The following is a 17122-nucleotide window of genomic DNA, read 5'->3' as shown; positions in this document are numbered from 1 at the left end:
CATAAGAAAATTATGCTTAGTGCTGCACTCTTACAAACGGCCGTACAACCCGGGGTGCCCAAAGGCATATTGGAACCGAATTAATAAAGAAGGGCGTTGAAAGTGAAAAGGCAGAAATTCATGTTATCTTAACAGAGTTTTCATTTCTAAGCTGTTCTAATATTTTAGTATTGTATTTTACGTACGATTGGCTTATCAAAATTATTTACTGGCAGATTTTCATGAACGCTTTCTTTGTCTGATATGTACAGTTAATTGGATTAAAGATATTCAGATTCAAGCATCATATCTCACAACCACTACTGAGTTCAAATCTTATTATATGTCATTACATTTAATTCTTTCATCATTTAAAGGTGTTTAATTTCAAATTTTGAGATCAAAAGTCTTTTGAAATTAAATTTCGTTTCACGAATGAACGACAGAGAGAGAGCACGAGAGAAAGAGAAAGCTATCGAGATCTGTCAAACTGCATTTTCATGAATTCTGGGCTACCTAGCAAACAAAAAAAGCATCTAATCGACGGTGTTCTGTGCTCCTAGCGATGGCGTTTTTCAATTTGCTTAATAAAGTAGAATATGGTTGCGTTTGTGGACTGCTGAATCCTTTGACGAAATTATACTTCTGTCGGCATTGCCTGAAACTTCGCTGCGGTTTTTGTGTATGCCACGAGGCAAGTCTAGCCATACTAGCCATACTGGCAAACTTACTGCTCCGGATGGTGATGTCATATTCACGCGATTGTTTTTAGGTTGATTCGCATTTTTGCTCCAATTGCCTGGAGAATATTCCTTCGGCAGAGGCAAAGATTCGCAAAAATCGCTGCAACACATGCAACACATGTCCGAGTTGTCAGCACACTCTTTCGGTGCGCTCGTCGACGTCGACGGTGCCGATTGGCAAGGAAATGTCCCCTTCGGTAGAAGCTACGAAGGATGGAGCACCATCAGAAGCGAGTGCCGCAGCTGCTAGCACTGCTGTGTCCACCGGTAAACAGGCTTCAAAGAAAATGTACTATCTCGCGTGCCTCACATGCCGTTGGAACTCGCGTGACGTTGGCATACCGGATCAAAGTGTCGCCACCGGGCAGTGGCCGGAACCGGAATACCCAAACGCCACACGATTTGCGCTGCTGCTCGAGCATTACCAGTCGGTCGTGCTGCACGAGAAACAAGAGCGGCAGGAGTTGTGGCGTCGCAAGACACCGAAGCAGACCAAATTTCCTAGTTTGACCGATCGTACGGGGCTGACTGTTTCGATGTTCCGTCGCCAAATGGGATTACCGGATGGAAAGGCATCCATCAAGGCGACGATCACGCCGATCAAGGAGTCGGTTGCAAGGGATGAACCAGACGAACTTCCCGATTACTTGTTGACCGCTGAGATTAATCTTAAAACGATTGCAACGCTCCAGCAACGCTTGGCCCAGCCATCCAAGCAACCGCACACGGTAGCACAGTTGTATCCGCAACATAAGGTGCTCTCGATCAAGCGGTCGCTACGGTGTCGGCAGTGCGATCACAATGTAATCAAATCGGAATATAACCCTTCGTCGATCAAGTATCGGATTGCCCTCTTCGCGGCGTACCATGTGCCCGATGTGCGGTTCGTGCAATGTGAGACGCTGTGTGTGGGGCAGGAAGAAGCCGCATTGGTGATACGCATCACGAACCCTACCCTAAATGAGATGACAATGTCACTGCTGGAGCTTCTGACACCAGAAGAAGAACGACAAATGATCGAAGAGCAACAGCTACGAGCAACTGCCGCAGTGACTACGTCTGGTAGCACCAGCGCCACCAGCACTAGCGGTCCTGCTACCCTTTCCAGCATAAGTCCAACATTTGCCAAGCAGGCGACACTGCTCGAGAAGCCAAGGATGGTGGATCGTACTACCAACGGTACACTGAAGCTTCCCGATAGCAGCTTCAAGATCAGTCAGCGGGATGATTCAGCCGAATTCGACGAAGTCATCCAATTGCACACCAATGAACATGAACCAAGGTACCGGTAGCCTGTTAATCGGGAGAAAGTAGTGTTCGCATACCAACAAAGTTTTCCCTTTCTACAGATTCATTGTTTGGCGAAAAGCGAACCACGTTGGTGTACGACTCGGAGTGCAACCAAACCCGGATGCGCAGGTCGGAGATGAGATGGTCGTAGGTTTCACTCTGCACTATACCTACGTTAGTACGGTAGTCGATAAGAATGTAACCGCACCTTCCAAGGAGCAAAAACGCCATGCGCTATCCACGCGCATCTACATCTCGCTGGGAAAACTGCAGCCCGCAGCGCAATAGACGGCATTTCATATTTTATTTATTCGGTTATCTGCAATCAGTGTTCTTTGTTAAAATTAAAATTGGGAAGAAATTATTCTTGCTGGAACCCCAATAATGGGTACAAGTTCGAACACACCGCTCTCCGTAGAATAGTTTTTTTTCCTATTATTTATTTTTCGCTTTGGGCTTCAGCTACCCGATGTTTGGTTACCCCTTCGCAGCACCAAGTTGCTTCGGCCAGCTGTTGCACTGCTTATCTTCCGCCGCCTTCAACTCACCGGATCCGTTAATTGGTTTTACATTCAAAATAAAACACAAACAGAAATAACCTCCATGCAATATCAGTGAAAAAGGGTACATTACAAAGAAAATTTCTTTTCATTTTTATTTTTTGTTGTGATTATATAGACTTTTAATATAGAGGTAAGTTTCATTCATCTGCTATTCCCCAAATTGCATTCCTGAACTAATTAACCAAATGAGAAACGTGTATTACATACTAGGGTGATCATTAAGTTTTGACGTTCGATACCAGAGGGCGCTGCTACGAGTCTAATTTTTTTTTTGTCATACTGGTACATTCTTCAGATGAACGTATGTGAAGTTTCATTTCAATCGGACACTTAGTTTTTTTTTTACAAGCCATTTAGTATCGACATGTCACAGTTTTTTTTTCAATGGAAAAAATCCAGTATCGTGCAGTGATTTCATTTTTATTTTTAGAAGGTTTAAAAGCAAAGGAACATAATGAACCAATACTGAAAGTGTATAAGGACTCTTTACCTTTAATTAGGTGGTTAAAAGAGGGGTTTCTGAGTTTAAATGCGGTCGTAGTAGCCTTTAAGACGATCCATGTCAAAAACGTCAAAAAACAGACACAACATCGGAAATCGTAAAACAATACAGGATATCGATTTCCAAAACCGTCCAATCACTGATAGAAATTAAGTACAAGACCTAGCCAACTTATTGAGCAGTATAACCAATATTTTGACTGAAGTTTTGGGTTTCTGAAAGCTGTTTGCAACATGGGTGCCGCATTTGCTACAAACGCATTCGAATGCATCTTTGTTGACAACATTTAAAGCGTTTTCGATAGGATAAAGTTGATTTTGTGCATTGAATCATCACTATGGATGAGACTTAGGTCTCTCACTATGATCCTGAATCAAAACAAGTGGCTAAAGAGTGGTGTGAACCAGGTTCTTCAGCTTCGAAACGAGTTCGTGTCCAGAAATCGCCCAAAAAGGTGTTCGCATCAGATTTTCAGGATGCGAATGGAATTTTGCTACCAGATTGCTTGCAGACTGGTGAACCAATAAATTTTGATTATTTTTGTAACATTTTAGAGCAACTGAAAGCGAAAATTCGTGAAAAAAGACTCAGTTTGCAGAAGAAAAACATCGTCTTTCATCAGGGCAACGCACCCTGTCAGAAGAGCATTTCGAAAACGGCAAAAATCCATGAATTTAAGTTCGAATTGTTGGAGTATCCACCCAATTCACCAGATTTGGCCCTCAGCAACATCCACCTGTTTTCAAACAAAAAAAAAATCGTGCCCGGAAAACGTTTTTTATCAAATGATGACGTCATAATAGCTGAAAAACAGTAATGTGACATGTCGATACTAAATGGCTTGTAAAAAAAAAACTAAGTGTCCGATTGAAATGAAACTTCACATACGTTCATCTGAAGAGTGTAGCAATATGACAAAAAAAAATTAGACTCGTAGCAGCACCCTCTAGTATCGAACGTCAAAACTTAATGATCACCCTAGTACATACATATTTGCTGCAAAAAGATGTTCAGGTCGAGCTAAGAGAAAAACGGCATCGGCCTTTACGACGAAACGAATGCCGCATTGATTTTCAAAAACAAAAATATTAATTTGAGCCAATTAATTGAGCCAAACCTGTCATACTGTCAGTATAAGACAAAATAGTGTAGAAAACAACCCTGCCTACTGTCATTCTGATCGCTCAGTTGTGAAGAAATATCAGACCGCGTTCGGCGTTCCTTTGTGACTGTTCTTTCGATTAGACAAAAATCGGCGTGCGGCTTCAAAAGGTTAGTATTTCAAGAAATATTTAACGTTGGATATTGCGCCGTTAAACCCGGTCCACACGTTACGACTTCACTGATACTTTATTTGCTGCAAACGCATCGCCGGCGACCAATCGTAACGTGTGGACGGGCAAATTCTAACGACTTTAGTCGCTGTTGGCAGTCGCCGGCAACCTAGAAAATTAAAGCCGGCGAGCATTAAAGTCGTACGACTTCCATACATGTGTGCGTGTTTCAACATGTGTTGACATGTTGATGCGCGATTTTGTACGGAATTTATCGAAATTTAATCATTGCTTCGCTTTAAAAGCCATGTCCTCGACCACTGTGACCGATAAGTGAGCACAATGTATCGGGTTTTGCGACGCAAGTCGTTATGAAGTCGTAGCGTGTGGACGCTCCACGGATTACTACGATACGAAAACAACTTTAGGCTGCGCAGACCAAAGTATCAGTGGACCGGACTTTACTGTTCCAATTAATGTAAAGCCCGGTCCACAAGCTCCGATTTGACTCCTACTTTAGTCTGCGCAGATTAAAGACGTCATCGGATCGTAGCAAACTGTGGAGTGTCCATACGCTGCGATTTCATTCCAATTTGCGTCGCAAACCCGATACGTTTTGCTCACTTATCGGTCACAGTGGTCTAGGAAACATCAGCAGACGCACACATGTATGGAAGTAGCACCGATATTAATGCTCGCCTACTTTAATTTTCTAAAACTGCGGAGATGGCCAACAACGACAAAAGTCGGTGAAATTTCGCTGTCCACACGTTGCGATTTGTCGGTGCAATGCGATTGCACAGACTAAAGTATGAGTCAATCGGAGCGTGTGGACTGGGCTTAACCTAACCTTAACCTTAACCGACATTGAAAAACAACCTAAAACTAATTACAACAATCATTGTTCGCTTGCTACCTGTTTAGAGTGCTACCTGGCCATTCACACACACATTCACAAATACAAACAAAAGATGCCTTCAATTAAGCTACAGTCGTCGGACGGGGAAATCATTGAAACCGATGTAAAGATTGCAAAATGTTCCGGAACCATTAAAACAATGCTGGAGGATCTCGGTATGGACGAGGGTGGCGATGAAGCTGTGCCACTACCGAACGTGCATTCCGCTATCTTGGAAAAGGTATTGAAATGGGCAACCTACCACAAGGATGATCCGATGCCGGTGGAGGACGATGACAGCAAGGAAAAGCGAATGGACGACATTAGCTCGTGGGACGCCGACTTCCTTAAAATCGATCAAAGCACGCTGGTCGAACTCATTCAGGCGGCAAATTATCTCGATATTAAAGGGTTGCTTTATGTAACCACAAAAACCGTCGCGAACATGTTCAGAGGCAAAACACCGGACGAAACGCGTAAAATATTCAACATTGAGAATGACTTGACTTCCGCAGAGGAAGAACAGCTGCGTAAGGAAAATGAATGGTGCGAGGAGAAATAAAGGAGCGATGACAAGTTTTGACTAAGTTGAGTTTTGTGGATCATCCCATTTGAATTTTGCTTTTTAATACATAATTTTCTTGCACTATAGAGGAAGCAGTAGGAGCCTGCAAACTCGTTTCATCTCCTTTTTTCCGAAATAAGAAAGGATCTTGACCTGTCGTGTTGTACTGGCAAGATAATCGTTATACACTCTATTGTTTTCTTAAAAATCGATCCTTATTGGAAGTTACAATCAAGAAGGAAAAAGATGCCCTTGAATTTCACACCATTAATCACACAACAACTAATTGATCTAATTATCTTCTTCTTAAACTATTCGTAAAGTAGAACTAGGACAGAACGGACTTATGTTTCAAGATGTTCGGAGCAGGAATCTAATTTTTTGACCGTTTGATAGGGAGAAATTTCTTGCAACAGTGCGATATCGGAACGATCGACAACGCTTAAAGCTACCGTTTGAATAAAGTGATAAAAGTAACAAAACAACGATAAAAATAGCAAACAAACGAAGCTGAACTTCGCCACACGAAGGCGGAATACGAAAAGCGAACTCCCAATGACCAGGTCGTTGTTACCACAAAATTCTGCGAACAGCTCTCCGTTATGGCTCATTTCTGCGTCCAGGCCATGGCGTCCCATGAGCCTATGTTTTCGGAGCCCACCTTCGCGTTGAAGTCGCCCATCAGTATCTTGATATCACCCTTCGGAACCTTATCCTCGACGGCATTTAGCTGGCTATAGTAATTCTCCTTCTCCTGTGCACCAGCAGTGTTGGTAGGCGCGTAGCTTTGGATTACGGTTAGGTTTCGTACTGTCTGACTTCTCTTCTCCAAAGTCGCGCCTACGGATTTCGTTCAGTCCTAGGATCTCGAGCCTCATGAGCATGGCCTCCATGGCTAGTTCCTCTAGCCCACCCTCCTGCCAAAGGATCAAAACATTCCATGATCCAATTCTTGTGCCAATTCTTGTTTCATGCTTAAGGTCGTTGCCAGTAAATCCGTTTAAAATCATTCTTTTGCGGTTTCCGTAATAATGATGTTTTCGGCAAGCAGTGAGTTATTAGCTCAAGGCGCCTATCCTTCGTGACGGGGCTGCCGTCTTAGGTGTAGCTCCGGAGGAAGAGCATTTCTAGAATCAGCCGCTGGATGCCAGACAGACACTGTTTTGAGCCGCACTCTACCTGGTGCCTCACCTCTGGACGGAGCATTTCCGAGTCAGGCCACGGGGAGGCGCTAGGTAGGGACTTGAGAGAAGAGCTACATTTTGCACTCCTTGATCTCCCCATTTCATCCCCATTTCGGCCAGCTCTTGCACTGCTTATCTTCCGCCGCCTTCAATTCAACGGATCCGTTAGTTGGTTTTACATTCAAAATAAAACACAAACAGAAATAAACTTCATGCAATATCAGTGAAAAAGGGTACATTGCAAAGACAATTTCTTTTCATTTTTATTTTTTGTTGTGGTTATATAGACTTTTAATATAGAGGTAAGTTTCATTCATCTGCTATTCACAAAACTGCATTCCTGAACTAATTAACCAAATGAGAAACTTGTACTAACATATACATATTTGCTGCAAAAAGATGTTCAGGTCGGGCTAAGAGAAAAACGGCATCGACCTTTACGACGAAATGAATGCTGCATTGATTTAAAAAAAAATATTAATTAGGTTAATCATATTTGGATTTCTTGCATGAGATGTGAGGCAAATCTATGAAAATTTAAATTCCGGAAGTAAAATAATTTAACAAGCACCAAATTACAGAGCCAAATCTGTTATACTGTCAGTGTAAGACAAAATAGTGTAGAAAACAACCCTGCCTACTGTCATTCTGAATCGAGCGATCGGGAAAAAATTACAGTTTGCACTTGGTGTCTCTTTGTGTTGGTTCTTCCGGCTAGACAAAAATTGGAGTGCGGCTTTATAAGGTTTCAAGACATATTTAACGTTGGATAGTGCGAAGTTACTGTTCCAGTTAATATAAAACATTGAAAAACATCCTAAAACTAATTGCAACAATCATTGTTCGCTTCCTAGTTTTTCGCCATTTCGCGTATTTTTAGAGTGCTACCTGGCCATTCACGCACACATTGACAAATACAAACAGAGAATGCCTTCAATTAAGCTACAGTCGTCGGACGGAGAAATCTTTGAAACCGATGTACAGATTGCAAAATGTTCCGGAACCATTAAAACAATGCTGGAGGATCTCGGTATGGACGAGGGTGATGATGAAGCTGTGCCACTACCGAACGTGAATTCTGCTATCTTGCGGAAGGTACTGCAATGGGCAACCTACCACAAGGATGATCCGATGCCCGTGGAGGACGATGACAGCAAGGAAAAGCGAACGGACGACATTAGCTCGTGGGACGCCGACTTCCTGAAAGTCGATCAAGGCACGCTGTTCGAGCTCATTCTGGCGGCAAACTATCTCGATATTAAGGGGTTGCTTGACGTAACCTGCAAAACCGTAGCGAACATGATTAAAGGCAAAACACCGGACGAAATCCGCAAAACGTTCAATATTAAGAATGACTTTAATCCCGTAGAGGAAGAGCAAGTGCGCAAGGAAAACGAATGGTGTGAGGAGAAATAAATGAACGATGACAAGTTTTGACTAAGTTGAGTTTTGTGGATCATCACATTTGAATTGAGCCTTTTAGTACATAATTCAATTATCTTCCTAAATCTATTCGTAAAGTTGAAGTAGGACAGAACGGACTTATGTTTCAAGATGTTCGAAGCAGGAATCTAATTTTTTTGTCGCTTGATAGGGAGAAATTTATTGCAACAGTGCGATATCGGAACGATCGATAATGCTTGAGGCTATACCGTTTGAACGGAGCGATAAAAGTAACAAAACAAGTATAAATTATCGAATGCGATGAGTTCTCGAGATTAGCTTTCCCATCATACTTTTCGTAAACCCGTAATCTTCGCGACATTTGGAGATAATCGTTCAAGACAAAGGAATAAATAAGATCAGCAACACGATTTCAGATCATCATTTTATTCCACAATAACGAAACACATCGCATATTATCAATAATGTACAGGCGCCTTATCACAGTTCTTCGTCTGAATGAGTTGTTCGTTCGCGTAAGTTTTGGTCGCTGGTATCGGTTTACAAGTGGCTACCCCGATACATTTTGCATTTTAGTTGGCTTCAGAATCGTTGTCATTTCAACCTCCTTGCCAGGAACCCCCGTGCCGCGGAAGCGGTTTTCGATCTCTTCAAGGGTGCGCCCTTTCGTTTCCGGCAAGAAAAAGTAAACGAACGCAATGCCGAGCACCGAAAGACAGCCGAACATGATGAACACGTTCGCATTGCCTATCGTTTCAACCAACGAAGGATACACTTTGATAATGATAAACGACATAGTGTAGCCAAAGAAGATCGTCAGACCCGACGCAAAACCGCGGATTTTAGTGGGATAAACTTCGGCGTTCATTGAAAATGGCAATGTCAGGAAGCCTAGGGTGGCAGTGAAAATAAATGCTACCAACAGAACGGTCGGAACCCAACCGAGTGTTGTACCCTTTACGGGGTATATGGCACACAGCGCCAAGCCGAACATGCAGCATGCCATTCCGAAGCCCGAAAACAGTGCTGGCGGCCGTCGTCCAAACTTATCTGATATGAAAGACATCAGTACGGTGGTAACGACGCGGGTCAAACCAACGAATACGGCGCTCAGGAAGGGGTCGATGGCCACACCCGCCTCGATGGAAAAGCTAGCAGCGTAAACAATGATAACGAAGATACCGGTGAATTGTTGGAAGAAGAAGAACGTGCACATGATGGCGAGCGGTTTGTAAACTTCTGGCTTCTTCAACTGATCTATCTTCGACTTTTTAGTTTGCGATGACCGGAAGCGCGCAATGTTGTCTTCGAGTGCATCCAGCTCTGCACGAATCTCCGGATGGTTATCCTCCTTGATGGCACGCACTACTTTCAGGCACCGCTCTGCTTTGATCATCCGCTTTTTGCTCACCAACCAACTCGGTGATTCAGGCAGGGGCAGAACGGTAAGTAGTGAAACGACCGTGAAGATACCACATATAGCGCACACGAATCGCCAGTCGCTCTGTAAGCAGTTCAACAGAGAAAAGTAAACCATGTCAACAGTTCGATCTTCAACAGTTCGTCGATAAGCTTTTCGGGTACCTTGAACAAGTAGCCGAGCGTATAGATACTAAGCATTCCGATTGCGGTACAGAAAGCAGTTAGAAGTGTCAAGCGACCTCGCAGGTTGGGATGTGCTACCTCCGCGGCGTACACCGAGGCAGGAGTGCTAGATAAGCCTATCGCGATACCTATCGCGTAAGACGAGAGAACAAAAAACGTATTATCGTAAATTTGGCTTACAGGGTTCGAGGTACTTTTTTCAGCGCAAAACAAGTACCTATAATAATACGGGCCACGATAAGCTGGATAAACAGGGCAGTGCTGTCCGTTCGGCTGGCAAATGACATAATGGCCCACGACACGATCGATATGCTGTTGATAAAGTACAACGTTTTCTTACGACCAACCTTGTCCAGCAGATAGCCGGAAAGAAGACCCCCGAACGGACACATGATTGATGTGATGGATGCTGCAATAATTGCGTATTAGTTGAACGCGCGCCTTCGACATAGCTTTTCGTCGCCGCTAGCTTACCAAACCAAGTGGCATTCGATTCTGAGAGCACAACCGACGACGTAGAGTTGGTCAGCTCAATCATAGCAATGGAGGGGAATCCAATGCCCATCCCTGATGAAATTATGGTTATGTTGGCCACCACGGCCATTACAATCTGCTTCATAGCAGCGTGACGCGTTAGTTCTGTCAGCACTGTGGTGTTGGGACTTTTCGAAGGGGATTTCTCCGTCAATGCGGCTTCCATCTCCGAAGGATGCTTTCCGCTCATCTTGGGCTTGGGTGAGGCGAAATACAAAAAAAATATAAATAAAATAAATCATTTCCACGTATGTGAGCAGACTGTTCTCCAAATCAGGTTTGCAGTTAGCCGCGTTACTACATCTTTATTATATTTTCATAAAACTAAAACTAATCTTCACATTTTATCATAAGCTTTCTATAGAACCTTAGTTTTAACACATTGATTCGTTCAGTAACTATTTCAATTCATGTTAGTGTTGGCGTCAGAGCTTCGCACGCGATTTTATACTACAAGTTGCTTTACTACACATTATTCGCGATAGCCGTTGAGCTCCGGGCGATGTCCGTCTTTAGCACATGGTCCAGTCCAGTTCGAACCGGTATGCTGCGGCTGTGTATCGCGCATCATGTTGTTATTTTCGCTATATGGCACAGTGGCAGAAACGAATGACCCGCGCGAACGTTCGTCAAGGTTTTTTGTGGGCAGGCAATCGGGAAAGACTGCAGAGTTCAACCCTCGGTGGTGTCCAGCCGAACGCGCTCGAACCCAAACTTACCTCCTAACCACAATGTTGTCCTTCAAACAATCTCAAGCATTAGCCCTGGTGAGAATTCTAACGCAGGTTGCTTCTGTTCTGAACGGCTTTGCAGCGAAAAGGTGTCTCTATTTTTGCAGACAGTGCTAAAGTGTCTCGTCACGTTTCTCAAATGTTTAGATATTTTACCCATAACACCGGGAGTAATGACACGATGAAGTGATTTGGCACACGTCTGCCATGATCAGCTGTCCGAATTCACTGAGAGATGGAAGGCGTGAAATGGTTGGAAAGTGGTTGACCGTCACTACTACAGAAATTGGCCGCTACGCGCAGTTTTACACATGGAAGCATAAATGTTTATCGATGCCGATGTTTTGTTGTGGTTGTACGGTCGTACCTTTCCCTCTTTGTGAGCTTCATTCGAAGTTTGGGGCTACGGAAAGGCGCGAAGGAACAGCGACGCAAATCAAGAATAAAGCAGAAACGCACCGAATTGGGCTATATTCAACCATTCATAGCAGAGCAATCGGGCTGTAGCTGAATACGTAACGGATTTCGAAATGTATCAATCGTTCTTTTTGCATTAACGGTTAACGAAGAACACAGGCGAGCTTGGAAAAGAGTTTGGTTTTCGCACAAAATCAAAGTGAAAAAGTATGAAAGATTGAGTCGAAAACTAAGGCGAAATATTGTTACCTAAAATTCGTGGACGCTTTTTAAAGATGAAAACAAAGACTATGAACCTTCACTGCTTAATAGAGGATGGTTCAAAAGCATTAATCGATTATTGAGGTACATTGTTGTTGTTACTATCGCATTGTTTTTGTCCTGATTGATCGTTTCGGTGACCATCAGGCTCGAACCGAAGCGAACACATTATTACCGCTCCTTGCAACTTCAAACTTTAGTTAGACAAGAATGTCTATGTTGATGACCTTACCAGGCGTAAGGCTGGTTTCCTGGGTGGTTAACCGGAACAGAGTCCACAAGCGAGGCCATTCCAATAAAGCTAATCACAGCACTAAAGCCATTGCAGCAATTAATGGATCGTTGAAGCATATCAAATATTAAAAAAATCATATGGTTTCTTGAACACCGCACAAGATCGTACTCCAGTCCATCATCAGTGACCTGCGCCCACAAAGTCCACGGTGTGGCAAAAATTGACACCAATCTGAGAGTTAATCTCCGAGAACAGACGTCATACTGTGCATTACGTTGTGATGATTAGAAAAGCTTGATAATGATTCTTCGTCCAGAATGTAGAACGTTACTGACGCACTGAATTTTGTATGATCAGTACGTCACATTTGAAATAATTCCAAAGCTACGATAAGCGGGAGCTGTACGTTTTTCCTTGTTTTTTATTTTGCATAATAGTGTTGAATCTTTCACCAATTTTGCAGATCTATCTATGAAAATATCAAATATACAACAAAGATCAATAATGATCATTATCATTAATGATTGGATGTGATTTATGATACGATTTCACACTTAAGCCGTTTGCTGTTTTACTTTCAATGTCAAACACACCAACTTCACTTCTTTGAAAGCCGAAAACGACGTCCGAGTTGTCACATTGCTTATTTATAAAAAAAAACGTTTGCCTTGACCGACGATATACAACCTTCTGTGACACAGTGATACGAACTTCTATTAATAACTAGATGGTCAAAACGACAATAGTATATTTCGTTGCATAGCATTTTCCGCAAGTACACACAAAACCCCTGTTCGCCTCATCAAACGTGCACGATAACCCGGCACTGATTCCACAAGCAGGCAGCGCAGGCACTAAGTACGCAAGTACACCACGCAGCGCCGGTTGCGTGGATTCTTACATTCGAAATTCAGGGCAAAAACTTACGAAAATGGGTGTCCTGCGCAGCGCTTGCTGCTAGCGTTTCGCGAATACTAAGGTCTGCGGCTATCATCCTGGTAGACTAAATACGCAGAGGTGCTGCTTGCGCCCGAAGCGAGCGCTCGCGTGTGTTAGTAGCGGCCAGTGTCTGTTCAGTGGTTACGTTACGGATTCGTCATGCCCGTCTGCTACTATGACGTTATGACCACGTTATTTTTTTTCTTTTCACCGTTAGTGAGTTCATAGACCATTATCAGACCGTTGTCTCGTCAATCGTCAGTCCCGTCTGTACGGCCCCGTCGCTGTTCGGTGGTGGTGGTGTTAGTAGAACTCCCGAGCTGGGTTGATATGCTTCAGGAAGCTGTGAACTAGATAGTGCGCACACGTGCCATACTATACCGAAGTTCAGAATAATTGGTTCGTGTAGCATGTGTCCCGTTTGCTCTGGCCTTGAACTTGGCCTTGCTAAAACACCCGAGTTCAAACAGAACGGCACTTTTCTATGCACGTTAAACATCCATCATTGCACTTTAAATTGATTAACTGCCGATTACCGGTACCTTGTTATGTCTCTCGTTTAATAAAAGCGGATAGGCACAGTTGAGTACAAGTTGTATTAAAAGGCGGTATCATATCTATGCAGGGTCCACCTCACCTGATCCATTATCGCGATAATTGCATGAATTATACCACGATAATTAGCTCCTTGTGAACGCTATTTGCATAATTACCACAATCTAAAACAAACACAATTATCTAAAAAAAAAAAGTACTGATTGGTGAACATTGTTTGATACGTTTGTGTGCCATCAACTTTTATTATATTTGCCACAGACGTGTTTATTTCTATCTTCAGCTTAACTTTTCTTGTACCATAATTTTATCAGACCTTTGAGGCTTCGTAATGTATTCTGCGCTACAGTATTGCTCATACTTTGCGAATATGGCACACCGATGAAAAATTCTAATATTACTAAACTATTCATAGCGTGAGATATGTTCCCTTACGGATCAGAGAACCGCCGCAGATCACAGAGTTGACTTAATTAATATTGATGAAAATGGCAACTGAAACGGTTCTAGTGGTTCCCAGCATACAAACCGCTTTAGCGTAAAGTGGAGCAATTCCATACAACAAGCCACGCGTTTCAATTAAAGTTAATCAGCGGCTTTCAGTTATGCTCGCTTTTATATGGCGCCTGGAAAAAAGATTGTCAAACTTCTGCTCAGCGCAGTTATTTGAATTCCCGCAAAAGATTGGCGTCAATTGACCTATGCTTGTGTCAGTTTGTGTCAGTGGTGAATATAATGCCATTGCGATGCTTCTATGCTTAAGCCTTAACAGACGAAAGACAGCTAAGCTCCTCTTCTTCGCTCTGTGAAGATTTAAGATGTGATGAACTATGGGACTGTCCCTGAAAGTAATCCTCGATCTCCTGCAAAGACTTGCCTTTGGTTTCAGGTACGACATAGTGAACGTAAATCACACCAAGTAATGAGACTACTCCGTAAAATATAAACACGTTGACGCTTCCCATCACCTCTACCATCCACGGGTAAAGCTTGATCGTGACGAAGGACATCAGATAGGTAAAAAATACCGTTACCCCGGATGCTGGACCTCGTACGGTCTGAGGAAACAACTCGGCTAGCATTGAGAATGGCATCGTCAGAAAACCTAGCGTACTGGTGAAAATATACGTAAGTATCAACACGTTTGGTATCCATTTCAAGCCATCGGTAAGGGAGAAATTGACGCATCCAGCCAATCCAAACATGCAAACTAGCATGCCGACGCCCGAGAAAATTGATGGTGGTTTACGACCGAGAGTGTCGAGAATATACGCCACTAGTAGTGTGGCAACAACGCGCGTAATACCGATCAGTACGGTACACAAGAAAGGATCTATCGTAACGCTGGCCTCGGTTGAAACATTAGCTGCATAGACAATGATTACAAAGATTCCGGAAAATTGTTGAAACCCAAAAAATCCGATTATTATACCCAGAGGCTTGTACACCTGGGGTTGCCTTAATAGCTGTAGAAAGCTTTCCTTTCCAGCCCTGCGCTGAGCCGAAACGGTTTCCCGCATACGCTCGATCTCCTGATCGATCTCCGCCACATGCTGTCGATGCCCTCCGTAGCCACGGATTGTCTTCAGCGATCTTTCGGCTTCCTCGTTCCGATCTTTCGATATAAGCCACGCCGGGGACTCTGGCATAGCAAACAGTAGCAATAGCGAGATTACGCAGATGAATGCAGCCAAAGCAGCAACTAGTCGGAAATCATGCGGTATAACGTATGATAACGAGTAGATAACCAAAATGCCTACGGCAATCATCAGCGAGGTAAGGACGGTAAGTCGGCCGCGTAGTTTAGATGTAGCAATTTCCGCCGAATAGATAGCAGCCGGTGCGCTGACTAAACCGATCACAACTCCTGCAGGAACACGAAGTAATAGTGAAAATTAATTCGAAAGGATAGGGCCCATCATGGTAGCTTACCGATAAGTACACGTGCAATTAGGATTTGTGTGTACATCAGGTCGAAATTGGTCCTGCTGCAAACGGCTATCATTGTCCACGACACGATGGAGATCACATTGATGAGCATCAAGGTTTTCTTCCTTCCGATTCGATCCAACAGATACCCCGAAACGATTCCACCAAGGGGGCACGCAATGGAGCTGATGGAGGCTGGTGTACGAAAATTAGAAAAAGATTGATTGGTTCTTCATTTCTTGTTAACGGGCACGAAACAATGGTTCACAGTGTAGTGTCCCACTTACCGAACCAGGAAGCTTGACTAGGGTTCATTCTCATTGGATTTTCCTCAGCAGTGAGAGTGTGTAGCGTGATTCCGGAATAACCGAGACCCATTCCGGACGAGAGTACGGTTAAGTTGGCCAAAATGCTCATAACCGTTTGCATTCGAATGCCTTTTGCGTGAGCGTTCGGTGCTACAAGCTCCTCTCCTCTCCTCTCGTACTCCTCGTTTGTCGATTTGGACTTCACTAAATTGCATTGCTTTTCGCTGATTAACGGCAGGGTAGGTTGTTGCACGTGGTGCTGATCAGATGGTACCGTCGACCGCACCAACTCTTCCGGCGACGATAATTTTTCTTGATCATTGTCCGTGTTTTGTGTTATTTCACCGTTTCTCATTATCGCAAATGCAATCGTAAGATGCAAAATCAAGACCTATGAGGTAAACGAAGATCAACAATGGTGTTTTCTTCAAGGCGAAGATAACGTCGTTTATTTTTATTAACAGCACACCTTTGCGGACATTTGATTTAAATTGAAATCAATAAGGCATGTGATAGATTGTTGAAGTAAGCCCGTTACATAATATCTGTTGATTGTTCGGTGTCTTCACAACATTCGGCCTTGGCAACAGATTCGCAATATTGATTCTGCAAAGCATGCATAAAGAGAGATCGAAAGAGATCCCTCATGCACAGATCGAAGCGATCGCCTTATTCGCCAAAGAAACCGGTGTCACTAAGATCGATGGAATGATTGCAAACTGGGAAGTGCTGGCGAGAATGGCGATAATAAACTGTTACTGGCCGGTTTTGATGAACCATAATCAAGTGCAAGCATACGAGGTGCAATCGAAGTTATGTGACGAGCCAATGCATTCCATACGAACACATTAGTTTTTATGGATTTCAAATAACAACATCATATGTTTGATAGGCAGCATATAATAAATAATTGAGCATTATGTACAATGAGCAATGGTTGGCGATCACCTTCATACGAACTTATTATAAGGACGTTGCAATCTACTGTCCACGAAAACCAATAAAAAACATAACAAAAATAGATAGTATGTTAAAATGGTAGTGCACATTAACAGCAATTGTTTGATCGGTCAGATTACAATAATCCCACCGAAAGTGAAATCTATAATTTAAAATCGCCAGTTTTGAACATGTGATCATTGTTTCGACACATAAAATGGACTTCCAAATTTGTTTGTGTTTATCACTACGAAAAAGGAAACGAAA

The 17122-nt window shown here is 43.2% G+C and overlaps 5 protein-coding genes across 6 annotated transcripts; 3 read left to right on the top strand and 2 right to left on the bottom strand.

Moving 5' to 3' along the window:
- Window positions 1-544: 544 nt before the first annotated feature.
- LOC128272609 (dynactin subunit 4) lies at window positions 545-2590 on the top strand. Its single transcript, XM_053010445.1, has 3 exons — window positions 545-673; window positions 752-2004; window positions 2072-2590. Exons 1-3 carry the CDS (start codon window positions 545-547, stop codon window positions 2298-2300), a joined length of 1611 nt encoding a protein of 536 aa, XP_052866405.1. The 3' UTR covers window positions 2301-2590.
- Window positions 2591-4264: 1674 nt separating this feature from the next.
- LOC128275445 (S-phase kinase-associated protein 1-like) lies at window positions 4265-6260 on the top strand. The gene is made up of 2 exons (XM_053013942.1): window positions 4265-4349; window positions 5276-6260. Exon 2 carries the CDS (start codon window positions 5323-5325, stop codon window positions 5809-5811), a length of 489 nt encoding a protein of 162 aa, XP_052869902.1. The 5' UTR covers window positions 4265-4349; window positions 5276-5322; the 3' UTR covers window positions 5812-6260.
- A 1405-nt stretch (window positions 6261-7665) lies between these two features.
- On the top strand, window positions 7666-8812 carry LOC128272949 (S-phase kinase-associated protein 1-like). Of its 2 annotated transcripts, none has more exons than XM_053010838.1 (2): window positions 7666-7743; window positions 7853-8812. In XM_053010838.1, the coding sequence occupies exon 2, from the start codon at window positions 7926-7928 to the stop codon at window positions 8412-8414; it is 489 nt and encodes a 162-aa protein (XP_052866798.1). In that variant the 5' UTR covers window positions 7666-7743; window positions 7853-7925; the 3' UTR covers window positions 8415-8812. The 2 variants fall into 2 exon arrangements, with proteins under 2 accessions (XP_052866798.1, XP_052866799.1); XM_053010839.1 differs by having other exon boundaries at window positions 7677-7777.
- Window positions 8813-8856: 44 nt separating this feature from the next.
- LOC128272948 (facilitated trehalose transporter Tret1-like) lies at window positions 8857-13175 on the bottom strand. Its single transcript, XM_053010837.1, has 5 exons — window positions 13113-13175; window positions 10482-10737; window positions 10225-10416; window positions 9987-10135; window positions 8857-9906 (listed from the first exon to the last, which is right to left on the bottom strand). Exons 2-5 carry the CDS (start codon window positions 10729-10731, stop codon window positions 8953-8955), a joined length of 1545 nt encoding a protein of 514 aa, XP_052866797.1. The 5' UTR covers window positions 10732-10737; window positions 13113-13175; the 3' UTR covers window positions 8857-8952.
- Window positions 13176-13988: 813 nt separating this feature from the next.
- Window positions 13989-16294, bottom strand: LOC128270765 (facilitated trehalose transporter Tret1-2 homolog). Its single transcript, XM_053008182.1, has 3 exons — window positions 15896-16294; window positions 15612-15803; window positions 13989-15546 (listed from the first exon to the last, which is right to left on the bottom strand). Exons 1-3 carry the CDS (start codon window positions 16269-16271, stop codon window positions 14438-14440), a joined length of 1677 nt encoding a protein of 558 aa, XP_052864142.1. The 5' UTR covers window positions 16272-16294; the 3' UTR covers window positions 13989-14437.
- Window positions 16295-17122: the final 828 nt, after the last annotated feature.

This window comes from Anopheles cruzii, chromosome 3, assembly GCF_943734635.1.
Source record: "Anopheles cruzii chromosome 3, idAnoCruzAS_RS32_06, whole genome shotgun sequence".
NCBI classification, from domain to species: domain Eukaryota; kingdom Metazoa; phylum Arthropoda; class Insecta; order Diptera; family Culicidae; genus Anopheles; species Anopheles cruzii.
Note: the sequence above shows the minus strand (reverse complement) of the source record. Positions and strands in the feature narration are given on the sequence as shown.

Bases quoted from the DNA above. Each gene is read 5' to 3' on its own strand.
- LOC128272609 (XM_053010445.1), top strand. From the start codon at position 545: ATGGCGTTTTTCAATTTGCTTAATAAAGTAGAATATGGTTGCGTTTGT. The intron at 674-751 runs GCAAGTCTAGCC...GATTGTTTTTAG, and splicing joins GTTTTTGTGTATGCCACGAG to GTTGATTCGCATTTTTGCTC. The intron at 2,005-2,071 runs GTACCGGTAGCC...CCCTTTCTACAG, and splicing joins ACCAATGAACATGAACCAAG to ATTCATTGTTTGGCGAAAAG.
- LOC128275445 (XM_053013942.1), top strand. From the start codon at position 5,323: ATGCCTTCAATTAAGCTACAGTCGTCGGACGGGGAAATCATTGAAACC.
- LOC128272949 (XM_053010838.1), top strand. From the start codon at position 7,926: ATGCCTTCAATTAAGCTACAGTCGTCGGACGGAGAAATCTTTGAAACC.
- LOC128272948 (XM_053010837.1), bottom strand. From the start codon at position 10,731: ATGAGCGGAAAGCATCCTTCGGAGATGGAAGCCGCATTGACGGAGAAA. The intron at 10,417-10,481 runs GTAAGCTAGCGG...CAATTATTGCAG, and splicing joins ATCGAATGCCACTTGGTTTG to CATCCATCACATCAATCATG. The intron at 10,136-10,224 runs GTACTTGTTTTG...CTTACGCGATAG, and splicing joins CGTGGCCCGTATTATTATAG to GTATCGCGATAGGCTTATCT.
- LOC128270765 (XM_053008182.1), bottom strand. From the start codon at position 16,271: ATGAGAAACGGTGAAATAACACAAAACACGGACAATGATCAAGAAAAA. The intron at 15,804-15,895 runs GTAAGTGGGACA...TTCGTACACCAG, and splicing joins TAGTCAAGCTTCCTGGTTCG to CCTCCATCAGCTCCATTGCG. The intron at 15,547-15,611 runs GTAAGCTACCAT...GTGTTCCTGCAG, and splicing joins AATTGCACGTGTACTTATCG to GAGTTGTGATCGGTTTAGTC.